At 41.5% G+C, this 26424-nt stretch overlaps 4 protein-coding genes across 7 annotated transcripts; 2 read left to right on the forward strand and 2 right to left on the reverse strand.

The window, feature by feature from the left end:
• Positions 1-82: 82 nt before the first annotated feature.
• LOC115742281 (cingulin) lies at positions 83-4596 on the reverse strand. 2 transcript variants are annotated; one of them, XM_048271794.1, is made up of 4 exons: positions 4175-4594; positions 2687-3932; positions 1602-2518; positions 83-1177 (listed from the first exon to the last, which is right to left on the reverse strand). In XM_048271794.1, exons 2-4 carry the CDS (start codon positions 3900-3902, stop codon positions 833-835), a joined length of 2478 nt encoding a protein of 825 aa, XP_048127751.1. In that variant the 5' UTR covers positions 3903-3932; positions 4175-4594; the 3' UTR covers positions 83-832. The 2 variants fall into 2 exon arrangements, 1 of the variants encoding a protein (XP_048127751.1); XR_007196785.1 differs by lacking the exon at positions 83-1177 and adding an exon at positions 1198-1483 and having other exon boundaries at positions 1522-2518; positions 4175-4596.
• Positions 4597-7572: 2976 nt separating this feature from the next.
• Positions 7573-12913, forward strand: LOC115742280 (PP2A regulatory subunit TAP46). The gene is made up of 9 exons (XM_030676471.2): positions 7573-7852; positions 7967-8089; positions 8429-8515; positions 8681-8785; positions 10618-10779; positions 11288-11323; positions 11430-11501; positions 12027-12307; positions 12477-12913. The coding sequence occupies exons 1-9, from the start codon at positions 7757-7759 to the stop codon at positions 12724-12726; spliced, it is 1212 nt and encodes a 403-aa protein (XP_030532331.1). The 5' UTR covers positions 7573-7756; the 3' UTR covers positions 12727-12913.
• Positions 12914-13033: 120 nt separating this feature from the next.
• LOC115742279 (protein IQ-DOMAIN 21) lies at positions 13034-16148 on the reverse strand. Of its 3 annotated transcripts, none has more exons than XM_030676470.2 (5): positions 15999-16148; positions 15573-15662; positions 14467-14760; positions 13969-14364; positions 13034-13866 (listed from the first exon to the last, which is right to left on the reverse strand). In XM_030676470.2, exons 1-5 carry the CDS (start codon positions 16017-16019, stop codon positions 13219-13221), a joined length of 1449 nt encoding a protein of 482 aa, XP_030532330.1. In that variant the 5' UTR covers positions 16020-16148; the 3' UTR covers positions 13034-13218. The 3 variants fall into 3 exon arrangements, with proteins under 3 accessions (XP_030532330.1, XP_048127224.1, XP_048127225.1); XM_048271267.1 differs by having other exon boundaries at positions 15573-15659; positions 15994-16134; XM_048271268.1 differs by lacking the exon at positions 15999-16148 and adding an exon at positions 15758-15987 and having other exon boundaries at positions 15573-15659.
• Positions 16149-20113: 3965 nt separating this feature from the next.
• Positions 20114-23580, forward strand: LOC115742232 (E3 ubiquitin-protein ligase SINAT5). Its single transcript, XM_030676386.2, has 3 exons — positions 20114-20734; positions 22155-22541; positions 22973-23580. Exons 1-3 carry the CDS (start codon positions 20471-20473, stop codon positions 23333-23335), a joined length of 1014 nt encoding a protein of 337 aa, XP_030532246.1. The 5' UTR covers positions 20114-20470; the 3' UTR covers positions 23336-23580.
• Positions 23581-26424: the final 2844 nt, after the last annotated feature.

A 26424-nucleotide genomic window follows, 5' to 3' on the forward strand; every position in this document is an offset into this window, starting at 1 on the left:
ATATCTCTCAAAAGATTTCCGGGCTTGATTTCTTTGTCATTTAACTATTAAGAGCTTATTTCTAATTTTTGAGGCCATGTTCATGCCACTACAAGCAATATCACCAGAACATAAGAAGTCTACCTTATGATCAGAACACAACCGTGGGAGACAGGAGTTTCTGTAAAAAGAAACTCAGTGAGCTTGTGCAGAGGGAGGGAGGGAGGGAGACTTACCTGATCGATACTCTCTGAGAGGAGAGAGCCTCTGTGAAGAGATTTGCAGTTGCAGGATGACGAGAATGAAGAAAATGGGAAGAAGGTAAGCAAAGAGTCTATAATAAGATGCCATATGCCATGGAATATTTTCTTGGACAAGGAAACATTCCTGTTTTACCTCTGGAATATGCCAATATGCCTCAGCTTTTTTTCAGCTTCACAAGTTAAGTCGAGCATCGCCTTTCTACTTCCTTTTGTGCTGTCCCTTTTGAGGATACCAAGTAATTTCTCTCAAGAATCGTTTCATATGAAACTTAAATACCATAAAAATGTTCTGTAGCAACCTGATGTTTCAGAGAGAAGGCCCCAGATGGAAGATCAAAGTGACAATTACCCATATTAAGTTTTGGGACGAGTTGCTTTTATAAGCTGACATATATCCTCGGGTTGAGAACATATCCAGTCATATGGAATTTCTGTTGCGATTGGAACTATGCATAATCCTATACAATGTCCTGTAACTACATACATATATTACAGAAGGTAAAAAGAAAGGGGAAATGTGAGAAGAAATGGTGGATTGATCCCTCTTAACACAGTTCACCTAAAACTCATCTCTGTTTCATCTTTATGGGTTATCTCCTGAGATGTGTTATCCCATCACAAGCTAAGGTTCCTTCAAGGTCTCCGATGATACGAGCTATTCGGACTTCCAGGCCTCTTTGGACTTCTTGAAACAGAGTCCTCACGCCATCGGCAAACCGCTTCACGTCAAAGGTTGCATATTTCGCGAGTTCTTCAGCTGCTCCGACGAATCCGACGGCTATCTTCAATTGTATCTCTGTCAATTTTTGTCCTGTCACGACCACGTACCGTTGAAGCTGAAACGTTTCCTCGAGAAAATTCTCCAGTGTTTTAGTCCTTCCCCTTGATTTCGTAGCACTGCAATCCACGAGAGTCGAATCCAGATTGTTCTCATGCTGAAAATTCAGATTAGGATCAGATTACAGCTAATGTCATTCTAAAATAAGCACAGAAAGGAGGAAAAAGAGAAAGCACTGTAGAGATTTTAAGGAGAGGACTATAGAAATCCTCCCTCTTTTCCTATTCGGCTTGCAAGTCTTGTGAGAGACATCTATTGCCAGATAAAGACAGGAATTGGAATCCCTTCGCTAGATAAAGATAGGCACTGGAATCCCTTCGCTAGATAAAGATAAATGTCAATATCAAACTTGCTGCTGCTGATGCTAAACAATTCATTTATTGCCCGGCAATAAAACAACCATCCAATGGGAAAATGAATCAACATATTTCGATAGATCACTCAGGCTTCCCCCTATGATATTTCTTTCTGTTAGTACCAAGTCCATAAGTTATAGTGCATTATGTGTAGGAGAAGTTTACCATTCGCTTGCACAGATCATCGGCTTTTTCTTGGAGTGACTGATACCGGCCGACTTGTTTCGTCAACAAAGAAACCAGAGACAGGAAATTTTCTATGCCAATGGGTCCATCATCTTTGCTTTCGACATTTTCGCTCCTTTCTTGCTTTCCCATCAACTTCTCAAGCATGAGAAGTTGCTGCTTCAGCCTCTTGATCTTGCACGAGACTCCAAGAGCTTGAAGATCCATTTTCCAGGAAGAACTTTTCGTCTTGCTTGAAATCCGGCTCAAAGACGGTAAATTTTGGAGAGTGCCCAAATCTGTGGGAGTTCCACTTTCTTCTCTCTTAGGAACACAATCACCACAGTCCTCCTGTTCTTCAGAAACTTTCTGAGGAGATTGGACCTTTGTCACTTCGGCCGGCTGACAAACTAATGCAGTTTCAACTATTACTTCTGCATCTTCATCTTGAGAAGCTTTCACTGCCGATGTATCTCCTTTTTTTTCCTTATGCCCCAGTCTTCTCTTAACGATCTTAACTTCAGACCAAATAGTATCTTCAACTAGCTCGGGATCATGGATAGACGGATCATTTAAAGGCCTCTGGAAATTGATATGATTTGATTGTGAACCGAGTTGCTCTTTAAAAGCACCGAGCTCATCCTCTCGTGCAAACAACAGGGCTTCCAACTTCGTATTAGTGTTTCTGAGTTGAGATATGTCTCTATTCAAACCCTCAACATGAGACCGCAGTCGCTTGGACTCAATTTCCAAGCTCAGCATTCGCCAACGAAAAGCTTCCAATTTCTCATCTTTGAGCCTCATCTGTTCCACGAAGGCATTTAGCTCAAGGTGATGCCTTTCCTCAGCTAGAGTTGCATATTTCTCTGCTTCCGAATGAACCCAGTGTTCCAACCGCTTAACATCAGCTGTGATAGCTTCGAGGAACAGGACAGATAAACAATTAGGAAATCAAAGGAGAGGCAGAAAAAAGTAGACAGAAATCATACTAGCCAAGAATTTCATGATGAGCTATATGTCATTCGTGTTTCAAGAATTAGCAAGAGGAATTCACAGAAAGCCAGGAAAGAGACTATAGCGTCTACCTAGTGCCTCAGTTTGTTCTTGAGAATAGCTGTCATACTCAGGAGCGCATGCCTCCATCTCCCCAGAAAAATCGGGATTCTCGTATTCAAGAAGACTATTTGCCTGCAACCTGGCCTTCCCAATGAGAGATGATCCCATCGTACCGGAATTCAGTTTTCTTGCTCCGTATATACCCTCGAGTTTTAGATTGACTTGGTTAGCCAACATACTTCTCAACGAGTGTCCCCCGTGTTTGGACACGGATACGGACCTCAATCTTTCTGTCTCTAGTTCTGCCTGTTTCCTCTTAGATTTTGACAACTTAATCTCCTTCAAAAGCATCTGCTTCTCCGCCGTCTCCAACTTGGACTTCCTCAGCATTGCAGACAGAATATCGTCCTTCTGTTCCATGTCCTTTTGCATCTTCACAATCTCCACGGACAATTTTTGGACCATCAATTCAGACTCCTCCTTCTGTTCTAAAACCAACTCGAGCTCTTGCTTTGTGGTCTCCACTTGCCTGAGGGCCCTACCCATCTCGGCCTCGATCTGCCGTTGGTTCGACACGAGCTCGATGAATGCAGTTTTGTGCTTCCAAATTTCTGAGGCATGCTCTTTAGCCTCTCGCTTTGCTTTCTCCCTCATTTCTTCCGCAGAATTCTCGGCCTTCTTGAACCTTTCTTCCACTTCCTTTCTCTTCAGTCCCTCTTCCTGCAATTCTTTATCCTTTGACAGGACCAGAAGCTCCATTTCCTTTAGTCTTTCATTCAACCCAGAAATTTCTTCATCCTTCTTTTTCCTAATGACCCTCACCTCATTCGAGAGTGCTCTGATCTGTTGCTGAAGCTTCTTCCTTTCATTAAACCATTTTTGCTCTTGTGCCGCAAAAATACAGACTACTTTCTCATTGGCTTTTGCGTCTTCATGTCTAATTCTCTTCAATTCGTCTCTCTCTCGCTCAGCCATCTCTAGCTTGGCTAAGAGCGCGCCTTTCCCCTCATCAGTTCCCTTTTTCTGAGCTTTCCACACGAGCAACCCCAGCAACTGAGCGCTTCCGTGGAGTATCGTGTTCCATACCTCAGACCATTTGTCGTCGTCCGTCTCCCGACCAGGCAAGAGTCTCAGGGCGAAGAACGCGCACGACACACCAAAGTACATTGGATACCAGTCATTGACCTTTTCTTCGCATAAGAACAAGGACGACAAACAAGAATCAGGAATCTTTCTCTCATCCATTTGTCAAGAGCATGAACGTCCTGCTTCTCCCTTGAGAAACATGAAGAGAGAGCCAAAAGTCAAAAGTCCATTAGGAAGAAGCATTATTTCAAGCAGTCGCTAGGGACAATAGAACAACAATTCACTCATTTGTACATGATTACTAGATACCCAATGTGTTCAAATGCAGACACAAACAACAAAAATCAGACAAAAGAATTCTAACGAAGGAAAACCAACGCAAGAACAGAGCACAAATGAGGCAAGCGAAAAGGGACAAAGAGAGAGCTCACGAGGGCAACAGATTCAAGGCTTCAATTGAAACCCAATTCAGAAGGACTCGTCAGGATAGATCTCAAGCATCAGCTGGACCAAAAAACTGCAGAAAAGTTGTGCTGCGAAAATGAATTATAAATGAGCATGAGAATAACAAAAGCATGAGGGGCGAGTGGAATTAACACGTGCGAGAGACTGCAAAATCCCGCTCTCAAAAAGGCGCTTTAAGCAAGAAGAAAACATGAAAGAAGTAACAGAAAGCGTTGTTCCCTGGTTTTCAGTGAGAAAACTGACCCACCTCCAATACAATTCGTCTGCCCTTTCTCATCTTTCACTTCGCGAGTCACGACTGCAACAGCAGGAAGCAAAAGGCACTTAAGATTCCTGCCAGTTTGTCAACGTTACCGATCAGAAAGAAAGGGCTGATCCAGAAAAAGAAACAAAGAGAGAAGAAAAATTTGTACTTTCTTATCAAAACAGTCCAAGAAAATTTGTATTTTTCCAGGGTGGGATTACCCAAGTAAAGTAAACACAGATAGGTTGAGAACAAAAGCGCTCTCTTTCCCCTATAAAATAATGATCTCGAACATGCTGCAACACTAAACATCGGTGAGCAGATTCCACTCTCTAGTCATCTTTTTCTGGATTTTCGGCTTAAAACGGCACAAGAAGAGATATTTTTTTTGGCAGAATTGAAAAAGAAATGTCTTTGGTTACCAGCAAGACTTGTGGATTCAGGAAAACATCATCTGCGGATGATGTCAAGTGAAATCAATCGCATAAAGAACCTATGACAAGACCTCGGACCACATTATCAGCAACATTATGCAGGTGAGACCAGCATCAAATTGCAAAATCTTTTCTTCTAGCAATCTAGACAAATTCAGAGACACCCCCATCATGGGAAAAGAATTCGTAGGCGACCCCCTCTGTTTAATGCTAAGCAACTACCCACCACTACCTCCTCAATCACCACAAAAAAAACCAAAAAAAAACAGCATTTAACACGGGAGAATCATCGGATGTAAAACAATCGAAACAGTATAAATCACGGTTTCGCCTTATTTCATCTTCCTCTCTCACGGGGTCCTGTCATCCGATAGCGAGAGCGCGCCCTCGAATGAAATCGGGTCAATTCATAACAGGCCCTGCGGAAACCAATCCCCATTATTGATGAACAGGACGATCGAAAAGGAAAGACAGGAACTTCGAAGGAGGGCCCCTCCACGTTCGCAAGGCAGACGAATTTGTCATGTGACTAAGTTGCTTAAGGTCCCATTCAACTGAGGCCATATTTTTCCGAGGGTATCATGAAATGCAAATTGGTTTTTAAGGATGTGGGGAAGGAAAGGCACGGCAGAAGGTCACTGTCAGTGGATTGTCAAGATGGGACCGGACGGGACCGTGCCTCTTTTCTTTTGGTCCTCAAGTTGCTTCCTTTCCTTCCCTGGGGAGGCCCTGTAAAGCTGGGGCTTGCTCCAGAAAGTTGGTACATGAAGCATATAAATTATTTTGCTTAATATCACCAAAAAAACAAGAACACAGGAGAGAGAGAGAGAGAGAGAGAGAGAGAGAGATTTTGTCCTACTAAGTTCGGTCTGCAATAGATTCCATCACTGTTTTTTTTTTTTTTTTTTTGAAGTTGTCCAAGATCTGCCCTTGAAATCTGGGCATATCGTTCCGCTGGCTTCATCATTTAATTACACTTTAGAAAAATGGTCTTCAACAGTCTTTAAGCTGCTGAAGCAATCTCCCCACTCCTGCATATTTTCAGGAAAAATAAATTTGATAAGGAAGGAAAAGGTTTAAACACCAACATCACCTTAATCCCAATCTAGTTGGGGTCGGTGATCGATGAACCAAAGCAAGACCGAATGAGAAAAAATAAATAATTATACAAAAATAAATATTATAAAAAAAAAAAAAAACTGTGCTGGGGTGTTATGATCCTGTGTGGGATACCCCATGTTCGAAGTTTGTATTGATCGGACTCAATGATGGTTAATCGCGGAATTATGCAAAAAAGCATCACTAACATTCAATTAATCAAGATGATAGACGGGAAAATTGTCAAAAAAAAGTCATCAAGTTATTGCACTTTTGCCGATTTAGTCCTAAACCTTTTCACGATTTGTCAATTGAGTCCATCTTGCTAAATTTAAGCCGAAAATCGCCGACATGGATAACTTTTAATAATATTTTAATATGTTTTGAAGTTTTCCTTTTCTTTTGTTTTTTTGTTGTTTACGTCTCTGGTTAGCGCGGGCTTAGCAACCCTCACCTGGTCTAGGCAAGGGTCAACATGGCGCCATCGCTGACCACGAGCAAGGGTTTGCAGCCCTCGCTAGCTAGAGATGTAAACAAAAAACATAGAAACAAAACAAAACAAAAGAAAAATATTAAAATATAAACGCCGATCGTGCCACGTAGGACGGTCAACGTCAAATTCACGTCAGCGATTTTCAGCCTAAATTAGCAGGATGATCATAAATAGCAAGATGTGAAAAGGTTTATGATTCAATTGGTATAATTTAAATGTTTATGACTGATTTTTCTTTTATTTGGTCGGAATTAGGACCGAATTAATGAAGTGCAATAGATTGATGACTTTTTGGATAAGTTCCTTATGAAGAAACAATATCATGCGTGACTTGATCGGCTTTTACATTTTGAATTTTACTTGGCAATTTCCACATTTTTTTATTTAAAATATATGATTTATTTATTTTTTTGGTCGAAAGAAACATTCATTAAGCAGAATAATACTACAGAGTCTGGTGCATAGAATGAATTTATTATTCTTCATCAATCCATCGTGGAGCAATCTTTGCATCAAAACCGGTCGGAGTTCTATGTCACGCGAAGGTTGTTCATCGGAAAGGACAAGGCATGAAACCGAAAGCCGCGAGCCATGGGTTCGAAACTCGTGCCGTGGATTGTTGGGGTCATTACACGTGTTCGATCGGATTGCCCGAGATTGTTCGAACGCCCCGATCCAGCTCCAGTTGCGTACCGGGGGAATCCTCTCGCCACGCACGTCAACGTGCTTCTTTCGGGAGAAACGAAGGCGTTGTTCGTGATGTAATAAAGACGTTGGTGGTCCACTTCGAAACACAAATGTTCTGTTCTAATTTTTTTTTTTTTGACGTATCATGAACGTCATGGATTGGACCCAAACAGCGAATAAAGAAAAGAAAAGAAAAGCTGTCGGTTCGAGCGGCACGTCAAAATCTACCGATGGCCGTGCTGGTCCTTTCCGATTGTTTCGACAAATTTTTCGCCTCTGTCCGAACTTGGGACTCTCCACCGACTCTGGGCTTTGATCTGGGCCTAATCGAAACGAAACTTCTAGGCCCACCGAGAATTTTCTCATCGCTTCTCTTAATTTGATCTTATTTATAACAATTTTCATCTTTCCCTTGTGTTCCGACTTCATATAATCTCCAGGGCGTTCTGATTTCTGTCCGGGCAAAACCCGATTTCGATTTCCAATTCGATTTGCATAGGATCACCGGAAATCCGCGGAGCTGAATTTCGAGTTTCTATCACGCCCTTTCAATTCGCGCGGAACCGTCGGGTAGTTTTTCGAATTGCTCGCCATGGGGGAATTGAAAATGGAGGACATGCCCTTGCCGTCTCTGTTCGAGCAGTCTCGCAGGATTCACCTCGCCGCCACGGAGTCCGCCGTTGACCAGGTGAGCCGAATCTCCGGTGGGACGGAGCTCTTTTTTTGTTTTATTTTTTTACCCTGGGTCTCTGTCGTTTTCGCGAGCTCTTTTTCTTAGGAATGCGCGCTGACGTTTGTTTAGGATACTGTGAGGAGAGGAATCGAGGCTTTGCGGAAGTGCGAGGACATGATAAGTAAGCTGGGATTGTTCTCGGCTAACGAGACCAAGGATGATATCAGCACTTCTAATCTCAAGTATATTTTGGTGAGCAATGGCTTTCTAGCTTTTTCTGTTTGATTTCGTGTGGGTATGATGCCTACAGAAGTAATGATCCTAAATCATGCTATAAAGAAGTAAACTTGAGATTTTTGCTTACCAATTGGCGTATAAGCATGATGGAGCTGTCGATGAACATGGTATATTCACATTTTCTTAGGGACAAGCACCAATTTTTGCAAATATGATTGTCACGTATCATGGTTAGGAGCTGTTTATACATTCATCCACGTGCTGAGTTACCGCAGAGGGTGGTGGCTGTTCTGTTGTTTTGGGCCACAAGTGAAAATGTTTTAAGTGAGATTTTCATTGTATTCCTCTTCGCAGGTTCCTTTTTATCTGGCTGAGTTGACAGAAAAGGTTGCCGCTGACGATAGGGTACACATTCTTAAAGCCTCTCAGGAGAAACTAAAGGTTTGTATTGTGGTTTAATTTTACTTCTTCGTGGAGGAACTTTTGAGAATGGGACATGCAGACTGTAAGGAGGGGACATTTGCTACGTTTGCTACTTTATTTTGGAGTTTCTTACTGGAGCAGTGGAACACCATGAGGATGAACTGTGGGTGCCATGTCTTGCAGGAATTTCTGTCTTTTTGTGAAGCAATGGAACTTTTACCCGAGGAAGAGTTGGAGACATCTGTGCAAGGAGGTTCGAATCAAATGGTAGATCGAAGAGCTAGAAAGGTACCGGCGTCTAGTCTTTCTCTGCTATTATTTTCAAGAAGCACTACTTGGCTCCTCCAAATGGGGGTGAGATTGGATAAAATTTTCGGACATTTGATTGATCTGAGTGTTTCTCTGGTGCTGAATGATTTTAGGATACTTTATACATTTGAAAGTGATAACTATAGTCAGAGAGAAGTATGAGGTGCTTTTGGTGTATCGTACCTTGGCCACTGGATTACACTGTGCATCAGTCTAAAATAATTTACAGCAAGATCGACAAGCTAGATTTTGGAGGAGTAGTTCTGCAATCTTGTCTTGGTTATATTGTGTTGGAAGTTTGGTTCATTTGGCAGATTTTCTTTAGTTCATCGTTGTTGCATGCTATGCACAGTAGCAGCTTGGAGTAGTTGGTTTGTTTAAGGTTGTACTTGTTCCATAAATAATGGAAGCAATCGGGAGGCAAGGACGAATGGTGCTGTTGGTGAAACCAAGTTTGTTAGGATCGGGACCTAAGTAGGACCTTGTGGAGGTCTTTGAGGATTGGAATTTTAAGTAGGATTGGATCGAGGATCGTATGATCCTAGAAAATTGATAAAGTGATGGTTCATTGTTGTTGTATGCTATGCACAATAGCAGCTGGGAGTAGTTAGTTTGGTTAAGATTGTGCTTGGTACATCGAAGCAATTGGGAGGCAAGGATGAATGGTGCTTTTGGTGAAACCAAGTTTGTCAGGATCGCGATCCTAAGTACGATCTTTGGAGGATGGAAATTCTAAGTAGGATCTGCTAAAGGATTGTAAGATCCTAAAAATTTTATAAATTGAGACCTGAAATGTTATTTTGACATTGTTTAATCCAATCGCATACTCTCTCTTTTGATTAAAAAGAGAGAGTAAAGCCCAAGCAAGGTCAAGTTCTTTGCCTTCTCCAATCTTCATATCCAACTTACGTATTGAAAAAATTAACAAAACAATTTAACCAAATGAATTTAACGCAAGTTATTTATAGAACACCCAATGAGAGCTATTACTTTTGTATTCAGCTAGGAAAGAGGGGGGAAAAAAGATTCCCAAAAATGACTCATCCCTAAATTCCTCATCCTTGGGCTTGTCATCTTCCCCTCACATTGGAGTCCTCTTTAATTAAATTCATCCTAAATGGACATCGTTCAAACTCTTGAATAAAGAAACAATCAATAATCTAATTCAGCAAAAATTAGTAAAGCAAGTTCAACAAAAGAAAACAGAGAAAAACTTCAGAATATATGTAGATTAGAGCCAGGCACAGCTAACAGAGAAATAGAAAATTGAAAACTGAAAGAATGAAGAAAGCTTTAAAATCAGAATGCATCTCCGACCAGCACATAAAGGAGAAGTTCGAAGGTTGGGAAGAGTCAATTATTCAAAAAGTTAAAAGAATAGAGAAGAAAGCTTCCAGAAAAATGGTTCGATTATGATGTGTGTTGAAGTTCGAAGATTGATGAGTGTGTCCTGGAGAAGTCGGTGGTAGGCAGGAATGTTCAATCTATACAGAGTCAATTGGAACCAGCAGTAGATTCGTCAGCCCGATTTTGCTAATGAGCCAAGTAATATGTTCCCAAGGAAGAGTGGGTCTTCGACTCTTGGGCTAGTAGCAAGGCCCAAAATTCTGTTTCCTTTTGCTGAAAGAATGAACACTCTCTCTTGACAAGGATCATTAGGATAGTTGGTAGAATGGCGATCCTACACAATCCCATGATCTTGGATCCTACCCATTTGCAAATGTTGCTGCGATCCGGACGCAATTCTAACAACCATGGGTGAAACAGAAAATGACCAATTTATAACCAACACCTCTTCTTTTTTTTGGCAGATAGCACGTTTTAAACGTCAAAAAGCTGCTGAATCAAAGTTGCTTGAGATCAAGGAATGGAAAGAGCGGCGTGGGAGGTCATCCAAAGCAGCTGGCTTATCTACCCCTGTGGAGGCAGGAGAAGAAGAAATGGTCGATGACGACAGCGAGGAAGAGCGTGAGGTTGGTTCTACATGGCAGTTAGATTTTCCCTTTGTGAGCAAGAGTTAAGCATGCATAGATGCACTTGCTCAGGATATGTCCTCCACAGATTATTAACACATTAGGTAGTTTGCATTGCTGCCTAAGATGTCTGTGTCTATGCATATGTTGGTTTGTCTTTGAGATAGTAGCTTCTCAAGCTATCTTCTAGAAATCTAGTCACATGACTGCTGAAAGTTTTCCTTATTGCACTTAATAATTTCAATACTTTCAAATAAAAAATGAGGCTAATCATCATGTTGGATTCTGAATATTCGTGTTTGAAAGTCCATCATGAATCTGATGGTCAAATTTCCTGATCTTGGCATTGCAAATGAAAAGGCAAGTAGTTTCTACCATAGATTTTTTTCTTTTCTTTGATGATTCTGAGATTGGTTATTTAACCTTTAACATGTGATTGCCTCTCTTCTTTTATCTTTCCACGGGGTGGTACTTAATATTTTTATTCTAAATGTTCTTTCTCTCGCAGGCTTGGCTTACCACAATCTCTCTAGCAATATGTAAGGTTAGCTTTGTCCAATTGGTCATGTTTGGTTATTAGATACTCTTTCTTTGGTTGTTTACTGCTTATGCATTGTGTGATGACTATGCTCTTGCCATGGACATTGCAGACACTGGATTTACTAGAAATGCTGAAGAAAGAGGAAGAAATGCTTTCTGCTATCAAAGAGAAACAGTCAAAGGTATATTTTTGGAGATCCTGCAACCTAAAGAGTATTTGCACAAATTGAAATGCTGTATGTTGCTGGTTTCGTCCCCAGAAAAATCAGAACTTCCTATCATACACGAATGGGGTGCTGCTATGCTGTTTTATCTAGTAGTTCTTCTGTCTTAGTCATAGTTGCCGGACTTTCATATAGGAAATTGATTTTTTGGGTGGATCATTTGATGTACTTCTTGCTAGCATTTATTTTTTATTAGTGGTGAAGAACCCATGCCCCTGTCCTTTTGTTTCCTTGGTTAGCGTGTGCTGATTGAACATGTGATAGCTGAGGACACTACCATGCCTGCTGGTCCTTTTGGGATGGATATTTTGTTCTCCATTCATTTGGATCTTCTCCATACATGTTTTTTTAAAGCTGAGGACCAGGCTGAGCTGCATAATTAAGCAAACTGGACCACAACATTGGTTGCTGTAGTTCTCCAAGTTGTGGGCATAATATGTTTTGTGCATTAGACGGAAATAAAGAAGTGGTTTATGATCACAGGAAGGGGAAAAGGAGTTCTCCCGTGCTATTCTGGATGAGCGCACAAATACGGCTGAAGCTTGGCACCGTAATGCTGCAGATCGTGCACGATATACTAAACCGGCGCAACCTATTACATGTGCTACTTTTGCACAAGATGTTTTGGAAGGTAGGGCAAACGTTTCAGATGCTCATGAACATAAACACCAACCCCTGATATTTGGACCTGCTAGCCTCATAAATGGGAGTCTGACCAGCGAGAGAGATAGAATGGCAGCACAAGTGTTCCAACCTGGTTACAGGTATGCTCCGCCATCTATCCCATGCTGTTTTTAAATGAAACTAACGAGGATTTTTGGATGTTATCTTAGTTCTTGGAAATTGGCACTTTCTTTTCTGTCTATAATCCTCATACTGCATAAGTGCGGGGTGTTTTCCTCTGAAATAAATCATTTTGTTTGCATGCATCAGGATGCCAACCATGAGCATAGAGGAAGCTGGCTTGAAGGAGATGCAGATGATGCAGAAGTTTCAAGAGAGAAATGCCAAACTCATGGAAGAGGCTAATTCCGCATGGTACAAGGAGAAGAAACAGCCCGGGCCAGTTGAAGATGAGGACGAAGACGATGACGCTGCCCAAGAGAAGGCGAGAGCCTGGGATGACTGGAAAGACGACAATCCTCGAGGGGCAGGAAATAAGAAACTCACACCTTGTGGGTGAATGGGGATCCGTTCTACGTTTCCTCTCTTGCTGTTGGAAGCTTCACCCGCATGTCTGAACAATCTTCTTTGTGTCGTTACCTTTTCTTTGGTAAGTTTTGCACACAGAGAGAAACATCTTTGTAAATTATCACGGTTTTGGATAAGATTTAAGAGTAATTTTCTGGGTACCATGATTTTGGTATGAACTTATTTCAAATATTGTCAAACCTTCACTCTCTAAAGCTAGTATGTTTCCTGCATCGATTTAACACGTTTCTCCGTGGACAACACAGCCTGTTTCATTCTAGAGGACCATAACGGAGGGGTTGGGAAAGCAAAGACACTTTGCCTTTTTATTTTAACAGGAAAATCTCATAACGTCAACCAATAAACTTTTACATTACCGTAAATTTGAAGTCTATGGACAGATAAATAAATAGGAATTTCTTCGCTCGTTATCATAATTATTCAGCTTGATACCCAGAGCCAGAGGTGCAAGAACGCCACAAAATCAACCAAAATCATGTCTCCATGTGCGCCCAACAACAGGTAGCGTCCAGCCATCAGTGCCCATATGCTCAGCGCTGTAGCCCGCGATTCTCCTAGCCTGGCCAGGCTGTCCCTTAACTTTAACGACTGGGCTTCTCGGTGCTTGGTAGGCCATCGTCCCTCCGCCGGAGCTCGAGGAGTCACAGCCCGTTTCTGGGCTCTGCCCTTTCTTAGTTGAAGGGTTCCACTGAGGCCCTAATGGACTCCGCTGCATACCCGGACCTTGACCCCTCACCTTGGCCTTGGCAGACTGAGTCGGGACCATGTAGCTTGGGACGTTGTTCGAGCTCGACTGGCGTTGATGCCGGGCCGAGGAGGGGCTACTAGCATCACCAGGTTCCCTACCGACAAAGCGCAAGTTCATGTTCTCCGGCATCACCATGTCCATTTCCACTGTCTTCTCGGACAAGTCGTCGGTGACAGTCGTGGTGTTGGTGATGGTGGGGAGTGCCATGTAAGGGTGGTCCGGCATCCCCGTTTGCTGGACGTGGTACGGCTGTGCTGCCATCCAACGCTCGAGCCAGTTCCATCCCCATTGTGCCTGCTCCCTTTCTTTAGCATAAAGTCCTCCGTCGTTGTCGCTTGGTTCCGGTTGCATTAGTTGTTGTTGCTGCGGGCAAAAAGGACGAAGAAGTTTGCTAATAAACATATTTGGATTACTATGAAAACAGCCATTAAGCATAGATTTGAGAGCCATATGGCTACTACCAACCTGATAGCTTATGGCATAAGCAAGAGCTCGCTCCTTCTTCATCACACCTTCACTTTTCCTGGAAGAATTCTCCTTGATCTTCTCCGAACTCCCGCGCCTGCCGTCCTGGTTGTCCAGTGACATCTCGCGGTACTTGCTCTTCATGACGGGGCTATGATAAGGTTTCCGGCCTGCCTCCAACGGCGCTCGCCTTTTACCATCGCTGCCATCAGCAGCCACGTCGTGAACGGGGGTGCCGGAGGAGAGCTGAAGCCGCGAGGCCCGGACCCTGGCCTGGACTCGGACCAAGGCTTGCATGCACCGCATGGTCATCTGGGCTTGCTTGCGCACGTTGTGGCCTCTCACTAGCGCCTGTAGTCTCACCAACCCCTTCAACGCTCGCAACGCGCGCCGTGCCTAAATTACAATCCCACATCCGTCCACATCCTTAAATCAATCATGTTTCATCACTTTGATTTCCCCGTTTGGGAGAGACACATGCGTAAAAATTAATCTTACTAGGTAGCCTCTATAACAGGACTGAACGAGTGTCGCGGCTCTCTCTTCCCTCGAATGCCGCCCGTAGCCAGCCAACCTAACCACCTTCGCCGCCGCCTGAGCTGCCGCAATGGCAGCTTCCGCGGCCGCGGCGGTTGCCACCGCCACAGCCATCGCGTGATTCCTATCCTCGGTCAGGGGGGTTGAGCCTGCACTCCCTTCGTTGGTGACGTCCGGTGAGCTCTCTGTCGGGAAATGCTCGACCGACACCACCTCCGGTGCATCGTTCCGCCATTTCTCGGCACCTCCATCTTTCTGCAAATCGAAAAATCAACATCACATACAACTATGTGGATCGCGTCTTCAATATAGTTAATTACCTTCCAAAGAATTCAAGATTCATGGGGGAGTTGATGGTGATCTAACGTGAAGAAGCACATGAAAGATGGAAAAAAGCTGATTTTTGATGGGGTTGGCTTTTGGTGGTGCGACAACAACGCTTCATGTCAGGGGGACCATCGGAGGTCTCAGTGCCCCCATGACCTCAAAGGACAATGTCATGGTAGGTGATATGGTTAATGCTGCTTCTGCAAGATAGCCATTGATGATCTGAACCCTTTAAAGGACAAAAAAAAAAAAAAGGACGCCCGCCCAAAAAAAAATCTTTCTAGCATCAATATTAAGTGAATTACGAGCTAATCGATCCGATTATTAAACGTTAATATAGTTTATAACAGGGATACGCACTGTTTCGAATGATACTACGTTTCTGTTTTAGATCAGCAGCCTGCTTCCAACATCCGAACAGTTTCATAGTCCGTAAAACTGCCTGGAGCTGTAGAATTCATTCTTCTTAAACTGTTCTGCGGAAGAATTATGTGGCAAGAATATGTTTAAAAAACGTCAACTTACACCACAAGATTGTAAGAGAGTGATAGAAGTTCCTTTACTTCCGCATTTTGGAATTTCGGGTTACAGCTCAAGGCTGGTTTCGAAAACGAAAGCACAACCAATGATAATTCGAGCGCGAAACGGAGATTCTATGGTTTTCCTAGCTTTGCTTGTCAATTGTGATAATTGAAGAAACAGAGCACGTCTAGTCATTAATGGAGGAAAATTCAAATTACCCTTTTCGCCGGCAACTCCTTTGGAGGAGAAGATCTGAAGACCTTCTTCACGGACGAGAACCAGCTGCTTCCTTTCTTTCCCATCTCCTGCACCAGAAAGATCAGTTCTTTGTTTTTCTGTTATTTAGAGGGATAATTATCTCAGAACCATTACTGCATGAACCAAAATTTGTGCGAGGGCACACAAAATCTGGTTATAATCAAGAAGCACTGCATGAAGAACCCCGCGAGACTGAACAACCCCATCAAGAAAACCAGACCAAATTTGCTCAAAAAGCTCAGAAAGGGACAAACTTGCGATAATCCCTTCTCGAATCCGACCAAACCGAAACATCTCTGCAACACCCTCAGGCAGATGGGAAATTTACACGTTCCTGTCGATGAAGAAGAAGATCGAGATGAAGAATGAGACATGCCGTACCTGAGAGACTGAGTGGCTTGATGCATTCCAGCGCGATCTCGCTCATTTTACGTGCATTCTGATCCCAGAAACGCATGCGAGGCGAGAGATGTTCATGGTAGATGTCTAGTGAAGCAGAGAGAGAGAGAGAGACGAAGAAGAGGAAGAAGAAGAAGGAGGAGGAGGAGGAAGGTATGTGAGAGCAGTAACTGCCGTCCCGCGCGCTCGCCGTCAGTATTTATCGGAGTCACGAGCGAGTGCGCGCACACCTGGACAGTCGAGGTACGAGGCCCAATGGGCCGCCGACACGTCATCACCCCACCTTCCCTTTTTTTCTTTTTTTTTTTGTGCTTTGAATCGTCTTGAAAAAACAAAACAATAAAATTGACCAAAAAAAAAGGAGAAAAATCCGACGGAGGTTGCACTTTGAATGCGGACACACCAGTTGCACTTTGGGTACAATTATTCTCCTTCACGCTAATTATGTTTTAGTAATTGATTATATACATGTTATGTTAACAGTCTGTTTTCTCGACCACATTATATAGATAACAATTAATTGAAAATTATTATGTGGTACATTCTTTTAAGAATTTGTGACTCACAATATACTGTTATTCTCACGGTCACCCAAAAACCGTTATGCTAGAAAAGTCCTCATTTTTTCTAGGTTTTATCTTTATTTTAGGAGGAACGGGACAAGAAATACCGTGTTTTTTTGTCTTGAATAATGCATATTTGATTGTTTTTTTTAATTCCTAAATCCTTTTCCTGGTCAATTGTACTAGCTAGACTATGTTAAGTAACTGAGGAGAGAAATTTGCTCCTACGGTTACTCCCCCATTGCAAGCCATTTTCTCTATGATTTGATCTAATAAGAGGGAGAAAAAAAAGGGGAAAATAAAGATAACATTTATTTGGAAACTTAAAATGTAATTATGTGAAAGCAGATGCACGATTAATATAATTTCTTTGTTTATGTTGAAGCTGCCAATATTGAATTATAAGCATAATACTTCTTCTTTTTATTAGCAAGGCTTGCTAATGTGATCTTGACTCACGTCATTAGATTGAGTATGAGTGGAGTATAAGACATCTTACTTTCATTAGCCTCGTACGTGTGAATCCATGAGCGTTATTGTATTGTAAAATACGAGAGGTAAATGGACAATGCTAAGCAATGTCAACAACATATTTAACTAATTCCAAAAATCTACCATTTTTCTAAGTTTTTTTTTATATCATTATATTCTTTACCTCTAAAAAAAAAAAAAGGAAAAATTTTAAATAAAGGCATGAAGTGCCCTCATATTCTCAAATAAGGAACTAAAATGGACCATGTTTTAAATATAGGCATGAAGTGGCCATATCGATCTCAAATAAGAGCTTGAAGTGGCCATGGTAATTTGAAATAAGGGCATGATGTCGGCCGGCTAAATATTCCGGCCAATTAAGGGCATTTTCGTCCAAAGACAATTTTAATTATAAATTATTTTTGTTTTTTCCTTTTTTTTTATTTTTGTGTTTTTTTTTTTTCTTTATTGCTACTAGCGAGGGCTCGACCACCCTCATCGGCGATTGGGCGAGGGCCCGCAAGCCCTCACCTGCCGCTAGTTATGGCCGGCTTTGCCCAAGGCTCGTCTTTGGTGGGCAAGGGTGGGCCTCGCCTAGCCCTCAATTGGCATCACCGATGGGGCACCGATGAAAAGAAATGAAAAAAGAAGAAGTAAAACATGAAAATGCCCTTAACCAGCTTGAAGATTAGGCCTTTGTTTAAGACTAGCATAGCCACTTCAGGCTCTTATTAGAAATAATGTCCCCTTCAGGTCCTTATTTGAGAAAATGAGAGTACTTGGGGCCTTTATTCGAAACTTTCCAAAAAAATAATTTCCTAATCACGTATTTACAGGAATTTCCTTTTTACTTGTTCTTTTCCAAAAGCCCATTCAGAAACCACTGCCACTTTTTTTTTTTTTTTCACATTTTCATGAAAAATAGCTTCTAATTTGTTCACCAATAAAAAGAAAGCCTTCTTGAATTCATCTCGCTGAGCTGTGAAGCTTGAATATAGATCCTCGCCCCCCCACCCAAACGGTTGCAACCTCTCGTGTATGGTTGAGGCTCTTAAAAGTGAAAATGAAGAGATTTATAAGTAAGTTAGCTGATGGTGCAATTGCTTCCATTTAAAGGGAAACAAACAATAATAACTGAAGCCAAAAAGAGAGGGGGGAGGGTTGTATTCACAAGGAAGGAGAAGAGTCTCGGTTTTGCAACTCACCCCTCTCTTGATTGGATGGAGAGAGTTGGGTGACACTCACCCCTCATCCAAAACCATTTATTCGATTTTACTCCCTATGTTAATTTGCCTTAAAGATCCACAGTTGCAACCATATAGATTGGTCCTATCCTAATCATGTGGACGAATCGTGCGTCTAATTTGTTTTCTTCTCATTTTCATTGGAGTTCTAATAGTGGATTGAAGTGACATTAATTCCTTTTGCCCCGACACCTTGCCCACCTTGGATGAAATCCAGCGTCGAGCATGTTTCCATGCTTTTTAAATCGGTAGCCGATGATTGCAGCTCCGATCCCTGCCTCAAGAGACCTAAATTTAAGGGAGGAGGGCATGGCAATGGGTTGATGTCCTAGTTCCTTTTCGAGTAGCCCGGTTCATTGGAGCCGTGTCGTTAAATTGTAAGAATAGAAGTTGAAAAGAAAAGAAAAGAAAAAATAAGAATGAGGCGACACCTCTAGAAGTTTTGAAAAGCTCATTAGACCTATTTGATATTGTGGGGCATAGGCATTTTCTGCCCTTATTATTAAGAAGAATTAAGGAGCAGTGGTCGACCACCTAAAATTGGAAAGCTCAACTACCAATCGTAATTTGCTTAATGATTGGACTAACCTTGACCAAGCCCCCCAAAAAAATCCCAAAATCCCTTTAAATTTTTTCGCCTAAAACATAATGGTCTTTCCAGGCCTGCATTATGATCTACACCTTTTGGACAAATGGGCCTTCCAATGAGGCGAGGCCCTGACCCAAGGAAGTTATCCGACCCGGGAATGGCAACAAGTGGAGATTTGGAAAAAAAGAAAGAAAGGCAATCACTCAAGTTTTCTTCCTCTTTTCCTATCTTCCACTTAAATTAAAATAATAATAATAATTAAATGCGCGTGAGTAATAATTATATTAGGTAAATATCTCTAATCTTGTAAATTAGTAAATTGTCAAGGAAGCGAGTCGATGTAAGTATAGTGCGTGAAGTACGAGATTTAAGGTTGTTTTGATTCTCTATTTCTTTTTTATTAGGTTTTTTTTTTCTCTTTGGGAGCTAAGATTTGGAAGTTCCTCTCTTTCGTTCGGAGGAAATTTCTATCCCGACCTAATTTAGATTCATGGGTTTTTTGTGTGTATGTTTTTCGGATTTCACTTTTCTCGAGTTTCGTTGGTGAACAAAACTAGTTTCAAAGCATATAAAATTAGCTTCGTGAAGGTTTTGCCCTCACATATTTCGGATCTTCGCTAGTTCAAACTTTTTATTATGCTCAATAATGGCGTTGAGGACGCCAAACCTAGGTACGCACCATCGAAATACAAAATGGTAGCAACAAATGGAGATCCTGGCAAGTATTCATCATTAAAGATGGATTCAGTGATTGACCGCCGATTTTGGTGCGAAGAAATCATAGATGTGTTTTTTGAGCGTGTGACCTATAACCTTATTCTGATGATTATTCTTGTTATGAGGAGCTTGTTTTGTTGTGAAGTTGTTTGAGATTTGTCTTGGTTTATAATTGAACTGTAATATTTATCTTTTGTATTACAATGAAGCAAGTGAAATATTATTTATTTTGACAAAAAAGTTGTATGGTGAATTTTGTACATTCGAAGATGTGGCAATTTCACCTAACTTAAGAAACAAATGTAAAATTATGACCAAAATGTCTCCTCTATCACACTTTTGCGTCTGTCATGTCACTGTGTTGTCCTACCGGATAGTTATTATAAAAGAAGCAGGCAAAGAGTGTAAAGGAGACGAAAAATATTTGGACCGTCCGATCAGAGACCCCGTTGGCAACATCGACGGCCATCCACATCTCTCTGTCAGCGCACAGGAAGAGAGAGAAGGAGGTCAGTTTAGGAGAGATGCAAAGGAGCCAACGAAGAAAGGAACCTCCTTCCCTCTCGAGCAGAGAGAGAGAGATCGTTTGGTGCTTTGGCGTCCGTCCATCCATCGTCTCCCTTCTTCTCCATCGTTTTCCTGCCTTTCCCCTTCCGCTGGATTTTTTCCCGGAAAATAATAGCAATTACAGAACGAGAAGGGAGTAGTCGAAGAAGAAGAAGAAGAAGAAGAAGAAGAAGAAGAGGAAGAAGAACAGCCAAGACGAGTCGATTCTGAATCTGCTTGAGATTGGTAAAAGGAAAAGAGTAGGTGGGTTTTCGTGCATTTTGCCGTCGTGGGTGTTCCTCTTTTTTTCCCTTTCTTGTCCTTTATGAATGGATTTGGACAACATTGAGTGCGTATCGATTGTGGATGGCGGGGACGAGAGCGAGATCCACAACCACCCCCACCACCACCACCACCACCTCCACCAGAACAATCTCCACCCGCCGCCGTTCTCGTCGCCGAAGCCTCTCAATGCCGCCAGCCCGCCTCCGAACGGCATTCTGGGCCCCACCGCCATCACCCCGGCCACGAGCGTCCACGAGTTGCTCGAGTGCCCCGTGTGCACCAATTCCATGTACCCGCCCATTCATCAGGTTCGATTACGTGGTTCCTGATAGCCTTGCGTTTTGAATGTCTCTTCGTAGTCGATGTCATTGCAGTGTTCTTGGTTTCTAGGGTGATGGTGTTGGTAAGCAATGCGATTTAGGTGGCGGTTTCGGATTTGTTGGATTTCAGAGAATCTGGGTTGCTTCACATTTGTCTCAGAGTAGATCGGGGTGTGATCATGCCAAGTATGGCGATTCAGAGAATTCCCCGTTTTACTACAAGCAGATCTAGGTCTAAATCATGCGATACTGATGGCAAGCATAGAATGTGATTGCTGTGTAGGGGTACATAATGGTGCCCAGGGCTAATTGGTGCTTCTTGATTTGGCTTTTGTAGAAAAGTTTTAGGTCTCCTTATCTCAACTTTGGAAAGGAATCACTCGGAATTCTTTCCAGTTGGGTTGCAAGTGTGTCAGATGCCTTGGAGAGAATTGTAGTGGAATAGGTCTCTGTATACCTCTGAGATTTTGGTAGGGTTGAAGTGCCGTCTCATCATGTAAATTGACTGCTCTGAACTCGTACGTTCCCTTCCAGTTGGAACAGAGTTAATATACCTCAATGTTGCCAGTTGTATTGTCCTAATTCAACCTTCATTTTTAGGTTTGTCACTTAGTCATCACGGCCTGGATATTGTAGTTCGTACCTCCATATTGTCACATGCATCTATAAGAGGCGCAGGAGATAAGGTCGAATATTAATTCATGACTGAAGGGCTTAAATTGAACACAAGGCTTTGAAGAACAATCTGAGAAAATCACTTGTCTGGCTCTGGTGGTTTTATCAAGTATCTCATTCGTGCCATCCCTAAATTTGGGATTTTACAACTGCTTGGTTATAAAAGTTTTGAAGGTTTGAAGAGGCATTGATTAGATTAGACATATCATGTCGGCATGACACACAACTCGTGCTTTTATATATTCTCCCATCATAGGGTTTTTTAACTTCCATTCTTCAAAATTCTATAGAAACTGAGTCCTTGGGAGGCTTCTTTCTCCTACCTTTTGACCATGTCGTTTATTTTGTTTGATCGGGCCACGAGATATGTCATGAACTTTAGGTCTGTGTATATGGGGAAGTGAACCGCTGAAGTTTGCACCAGTCAAGGCTTTTGTGTGCAAAGGTACCATTGCAAAGCATTGAGAGTTTAGTGCATCAGTTGTAGATTGCGCAATTGCATGAAGAAACCTCACCCAAAGTCAAACAAACGTACAGAGAAACTTTGCTAAATTTTAGTTGTCATTGCCAGGTTCATTGGTGCATTGGCTGTTTTGATAAAGACTGGGGGACCGTTCCCACTAACCTACATTTAACGTTAGTGACATTTTGGTTGTTTAGTGTAGGTTAGTTGGTTGCATCTCCTAGACTTTGAATTTTGATCTGGAAAACTGTTTTTTTTCTCTTTTGGCAGTGCCATAATGGACATACTTTGTGCTCAACCTGTAAAACGAGGGTGCATAACCGTTGCCCTACCTGTAGACAAGAGCTCGGTGATATTAGGTGTTTAGCATTGGAGAAGGTGGCAGAGTCACTCGAGCTCCCCTGCAAGTATTATTCATTGGGATGCCCAGGGATATTTCCATACTACAGCAAACTCAAGCATGAGGCATTGTGCAATTTTAGGCCTTACAACTGCCCTTATGCTGGATCAGAGTGTTCTGTCGTTGGCGATATCCCATTTTTGGTCTCACATCTGAGGGATGATCACAAGGTGGACATGCACACAGGATCCACATTTAATCATCGTTATGTAAAATCCAATCCTCGGGAAGTAGAAAATGCTACATGGATGCTAACTGTGAGTTTCTGCTTTGCCCTCTGATCTTGTGCTGCTAGGCTATACTATCCCGTTTCTTTTACTTATGGAGGAGTAGCCTTCTTTCTTAATAACTGTGGAGTAAATGACTTGTCGTGTGGTTTTTGCCTAGTTAATAAAGCTATAGTTTTATCGTCAGTGTGGTTTCGCATGGTTGTGAAAGCTATGTTGTAGAAGAACTCTCCTTGTGTGTCATGAATATGGGGGTATGGCAAGCTTATTTGCATCTTTTATCTGAAGAATGTTGTTGAAGCCTTTAAGTAAACTGTACATTCGTTCAATAGATGATTGCCTGAGTATTCATTCTCCGGGAGACTTTGCATCATTTCTCCAATAGTGTTGTTGGAATGTTTTACTCAAGGATGTACATTGCATTGCTATTTATCTGGTAAAAAATTCTCATCTTTTGTCAGGTATTTCATTGTTTTGGTCAATACTTCTGCCTCCATTTCGAGGCCTTCCAGCTTGGCATGGCCCCTGTTTACATGGCATTTCTCCGTTTCATGGGCGACGAGACTGAGGCTCGGAATTACAGCTACAGCCTAGAGGTTGGAGCGAATGGCCGGAAACTCATATGGGAGGGGACCCCACGAAGCGTCCGCGATAGCCACCGGAAGGTCAGGGATAGTCACGATGGCCTTATAATCCAACGGAACATGGCGCTTTTCTTCTCGGGTGGGGATAGGAAGGAGCTGAAACTAAGAGTGACGGGGCGAATATGGAAGGAGCAACAAAATCCAGAGACTGGAGTTTGCATACCGAATTTGTGTAGCTAAGGCCAAAGTGATTTTCGATGCAATTTTCCGAATTAGGATTGGGAAAACTGCATTCCTTGTCGTACCTGTGAAAATTTTCTGTTTATTGCAATGGTCATTGAAGTTTTGAGAAGTCTCTGAGGTCTCTCCTGCTGTTAACTGGATGATAAGCATCTTGATCATCATCGTGTGACTAATAACATTTGGCTCTAGAGTTGTGCTCCACATATTCCAAATTGAAGTCATCAGGAATTCTCTCTTCTCTATGTGATTTGCTGACTTGAAGGTATAGACTTGTTTGTTCGTCCAAAAAGTTCGGCCGGAAATACGTTAATCCAAATTGGGAAAGTACTTCGTTGTGGACTTCGCGAGCTAGTCGAGTTAATGAAGTGGTGTAGACTCTGAGCTTCAAAAAGCTTGAGATCTCACATTTAAATTTTGGGAAAATCACCAAAAAAATTATAAATCTATTGCAATTATGCTATATCAATTTTAAATTTTTGCATTTACCTTAATTCAGTCAATTCGATCAATTTTGGCTCGAAATCGTTGATCTAGTCGTCGGTTGTCCTACGTGGCGCGATCTGCACCGACATAAACACTTTTTAATAATAATTTAATAATTTTCAAATTTATTTATTTGTTCTTTTCTTTATGTATCTCTTTTTTGTTTTTTTCCTACCCTTCCCTTCGCTTTTTCTCCATATGATCGCCGCACCTTGACAACCGGTCAGAGTTGAGGGTCGGCGAGGTCGACCACGCCGTCACTGGGCGAGATCAGCCTCGCCCAGCCATGGCAAGGCTCGACCCCCCCCAAATTTAGCTTTAATTCTTCACTTTTCAGAGCTAGCGAGAGGGGACCCACCTCAACATTCTGTGAATCAAGCTGAAAATGAATACAATGGGGACTCGTCTTGTTCCAAATTGTACGAGTGCTCCAGTCAAAAGCAATGTTCCAAAAAAAAACCAAAAAGAACAGACAGCCTTATTTGACCCTGCATAGGCCCATCCATCTATTGGAAGCCAGCCTTTTTCAGAACTTACGGGAAAGCTGGCATGGCCCTTCTCTTTTGCGTGACAGCTTAGGAAAGTGCAAATACAGAATAGAAAGGGGATGGGAAGGAGTGCTGGGTACACAAAAAAAAAGAGACAATAATTCCCAAAGTCAGGACAAAACAACTGATTGTTTTGAGGTCGTGCCATGAGAAAGCAACCCGCTTTACAAATCTTTCGACACTGTCGTTCATAAGTTTGGTCAGATGTTGGAAGACGGGCGTTATGTATTGCTCAAGAAGATGGGCATAATGTATTGCTCAAGAGTCGGTTTCGAATGCGATCTACTATTTAGTGATAAATACACCGAAAGTTTTAAAATTCGTTACGAAAATATAATTTAATCTTAAGACTTTCGGAAAGTATAATCAAACTTTAAAACTTATCATAAAAGTGTAATTGGGTCCTAAAATTTCTAAAAGATGTAATCAAATCTTAAAACTTGTCACAAAAGTATAATTAAATCTTAAAAAGCTTTTCAAAATTGTAATCAACAAAAAAAAATTTTGATTTCGTCAATTTGTTAAGTTTAAAGACTCAATTACACATTTTGATGAGTTTTTTTGGACATAATTATAATTTTTAAAAATTTGAGATTTTACTATACTTTCGTGATAAATGACAAATCTTAGATGTCCCAATTTTTACCGATAAAGGTTGTTGGTTGTCTAGTCACATCCCGGAAACAGATGAACCCGTGCAAAGCACAAGGCAGAGAGGGAAGAGAGAGGTGACAAGTTGGAGCGGTTCCACACTAAACAAATGAAAGGAGACTGTAAAGTGCAAAGCTTTTCCACTCCTCGACAAAACCTTTTCATGGTGAAAGATATTTCGTAAGATTGAGGATTATGCGCACACCCTACATTGGTCAGATTTTTGTCTGCTTTGCTTAGATACTTTACAAGGGTACCCATTTCATGCGATGAAAAATCTTTCAAAATTTGGATGAATCGATAAATGAATCGACAAAGGTTGCGAAGGTCCATTGTTGCTTTCGAACGGGAAAGTAAGGAATTTGAAAGTACGAAAACCGGAGATAATCGCGGGCGGCCATGTAAATTGCAGGAATGTAAAAATAATGATAAATTTGCAGAAGAACGTTGACAACTGTGATTAATTGGGGGGGTCCTTATAATGCATATACTTTGGTATTTATAATCCTCTATCGACGGTTAAATATAAAGGTTACTTAATATCAATAGTGATATAACTTCCTAATCATATCGGTAGTTACAAAAAGTTATACAATCTCCTATTAGCTAGGACACTTATCTACAATAAGTCATGAAAAAAAAATCCTAAATTAGTAACAATAGACAATAGACATAACCACCCAGCAGTTATATTGCCGATAAACATGAAGGCTCTTGTGTGATAACTTTTACAATGTTGTCAATGACTTCCTAGCTTAGTTGTTGATTCCCTTTAATTAGTTGTTTAGTATTCTATTCATTGTTGACCAAACTCTATTTTCATTGAATAATTTGATACTTCTCATAATAATAAAAAAATTGGTTATTTTTTAGTATCAACATATATCCCTTTTTAAAAGAATTGAATGATTCATGGACCACCTGATTATTTTAAATTAAATAATCAAGAGTCATCATATGCTCCCTTGTCATCGGCAGATTTGAAGGTTTTCCTACCGAATTGATTCATGCATTTGTCTTTATAACAATACCATTAATTATTCCACGACCCCATGAATGATGCAAGTTGCAATATTCTTTGTTTACAAAATCTTCCTCACTCTAGACTACTTGGCCTTCCGTTAATCTCATGAGGCCATCTTTTAAGAGTAAATTGAAGATTTTGTCCTACTGATTAATGTCAAATGAGTAAGCTTGAATATCTTAAGCCCTAGCCATTTTTGTTCTTCTATTTTGGCACGCTTTAAGGATCAATATACATAAGGCTTGTCGAGCATCATTTTTGCCACATTTATTTCAATGTTTTCATTCGAGTCAGATTCGTAATTTGACTCATAATATTCCATTAGAGCCACGTTTTGTGCAAAGTATTCATGAAGTCCCTTAATGATGTCTTTTAATAAT

Source organism: Rhodamnia argentea, chromosome 10 (assembly GCF_020921035.1).
Source record: "Rhodamnia argentea isolate NSW1041297 chromosome 10, ASM2092103v1, whole genome shotgun sequence".
Taxonomy (NCBI): Eukaryota; Viridiplantae; Streptophyta; class Magnoliopsida; order Myrtales; family Myrtaceae; genus Rhodamnia; species Rhodamnia argentea.

What these genes read in the sequence shown, in the direction of transcription:
- LOC115742281 (XM_048271794.1), bottom strand. Translation starts at nt 3,902, where the DNA reads ATGGATGAGAGAAAGATTCCTGATTCTTGTTTGTCGTCCTTGTTCTTA. An exon ending in AGAACAAACTGAGGCACTAG is followed by an intron (nt 2,519 to 2,686) that starts GTAGACGCTATA and finishes TGTTCCTCGAAG; the next exon opens with CTATCACAGCTGATGTTAAG. An exon ending in ATGATCTGTGCAAGCGAATG is followed by an intron (nt 1,178 to 1,601) that starts GTAAACTTCTCC and finishes CTGAATTTTCAG; the next exon opens with CATGAGAACAATCTGGATTC.
- LOC115742280 (XM_030676471.2), top strand. Translation starts at nt 7,757, where the DNA reads ATGGGGGAATTGAAAATGGAGGACATGCCCTTGCCGTCTCTGTTCGAG. An exon ending in CTAATCTCAAGTATATTTTG is followed by an intron (nt 8,090 to 8,428) that starts GTGAGCAATGGC and finishes TCCTCTTCGCAG; the next exon opens with GTTCCTTTTTATCTGGCTGA. An exon ending in TCTCTCTAGCAATATGTAAG is followed by an intron (nt 11,324 to 11,429) that starts GTTAGCTTTGTC and finishes TGGACATTGCAG; the next exon opens with ACACTGGATTTACTAGAAAT.
- LOC115742279 (XM_030676470.2), bottom strand. Translation starts at nt 16,019, where the DNA reads ATGCATCAAGCCACTCAGTCT. An exon ending in AGGAGTTGCCGGCGAAAAGG is followed by an intron (nt 14,761 to 15,572) that starts GTAATTTGAATT and finishes TTCGATTTGCAG; the next exon opens with AAAGATGGAGGTGCCGAGAA. An exon ending in CTTATGCCATAAGCTATCAG is followed by an intron (nt 13,867 to 13,968) that starts GTTGGTAGTAGC and finishes TTTTGCCCGCAG; the next exon opens with CAACAACAACTAATGCAACC.
- LOC115742232 (XM_030676386.2), top strand. Translation starts at nt 20,471, where the DNA reads ATGGATTTGGACAACATTGAGTGCGTATCGATTGTGGATGGCGGGGAC. An exon ending in TGTACCCGCCCATTCATCAG is followed by an intron (nt 20,735 to 22,154) that starts GTTCGATTACGT and finishes CTCTTTTGGCAG; the next exon opens with TGCCATAATGGACATACTTT. An exon ending in ATGCTACATGGATGCTAACT is followed by an intron (nt 22,542 to 22,972) that starts GTGAGTTTCTGC and finishes ATCTTTTGTCAG; the next exon opens with GTATTTCATTGTTTTGGTCA.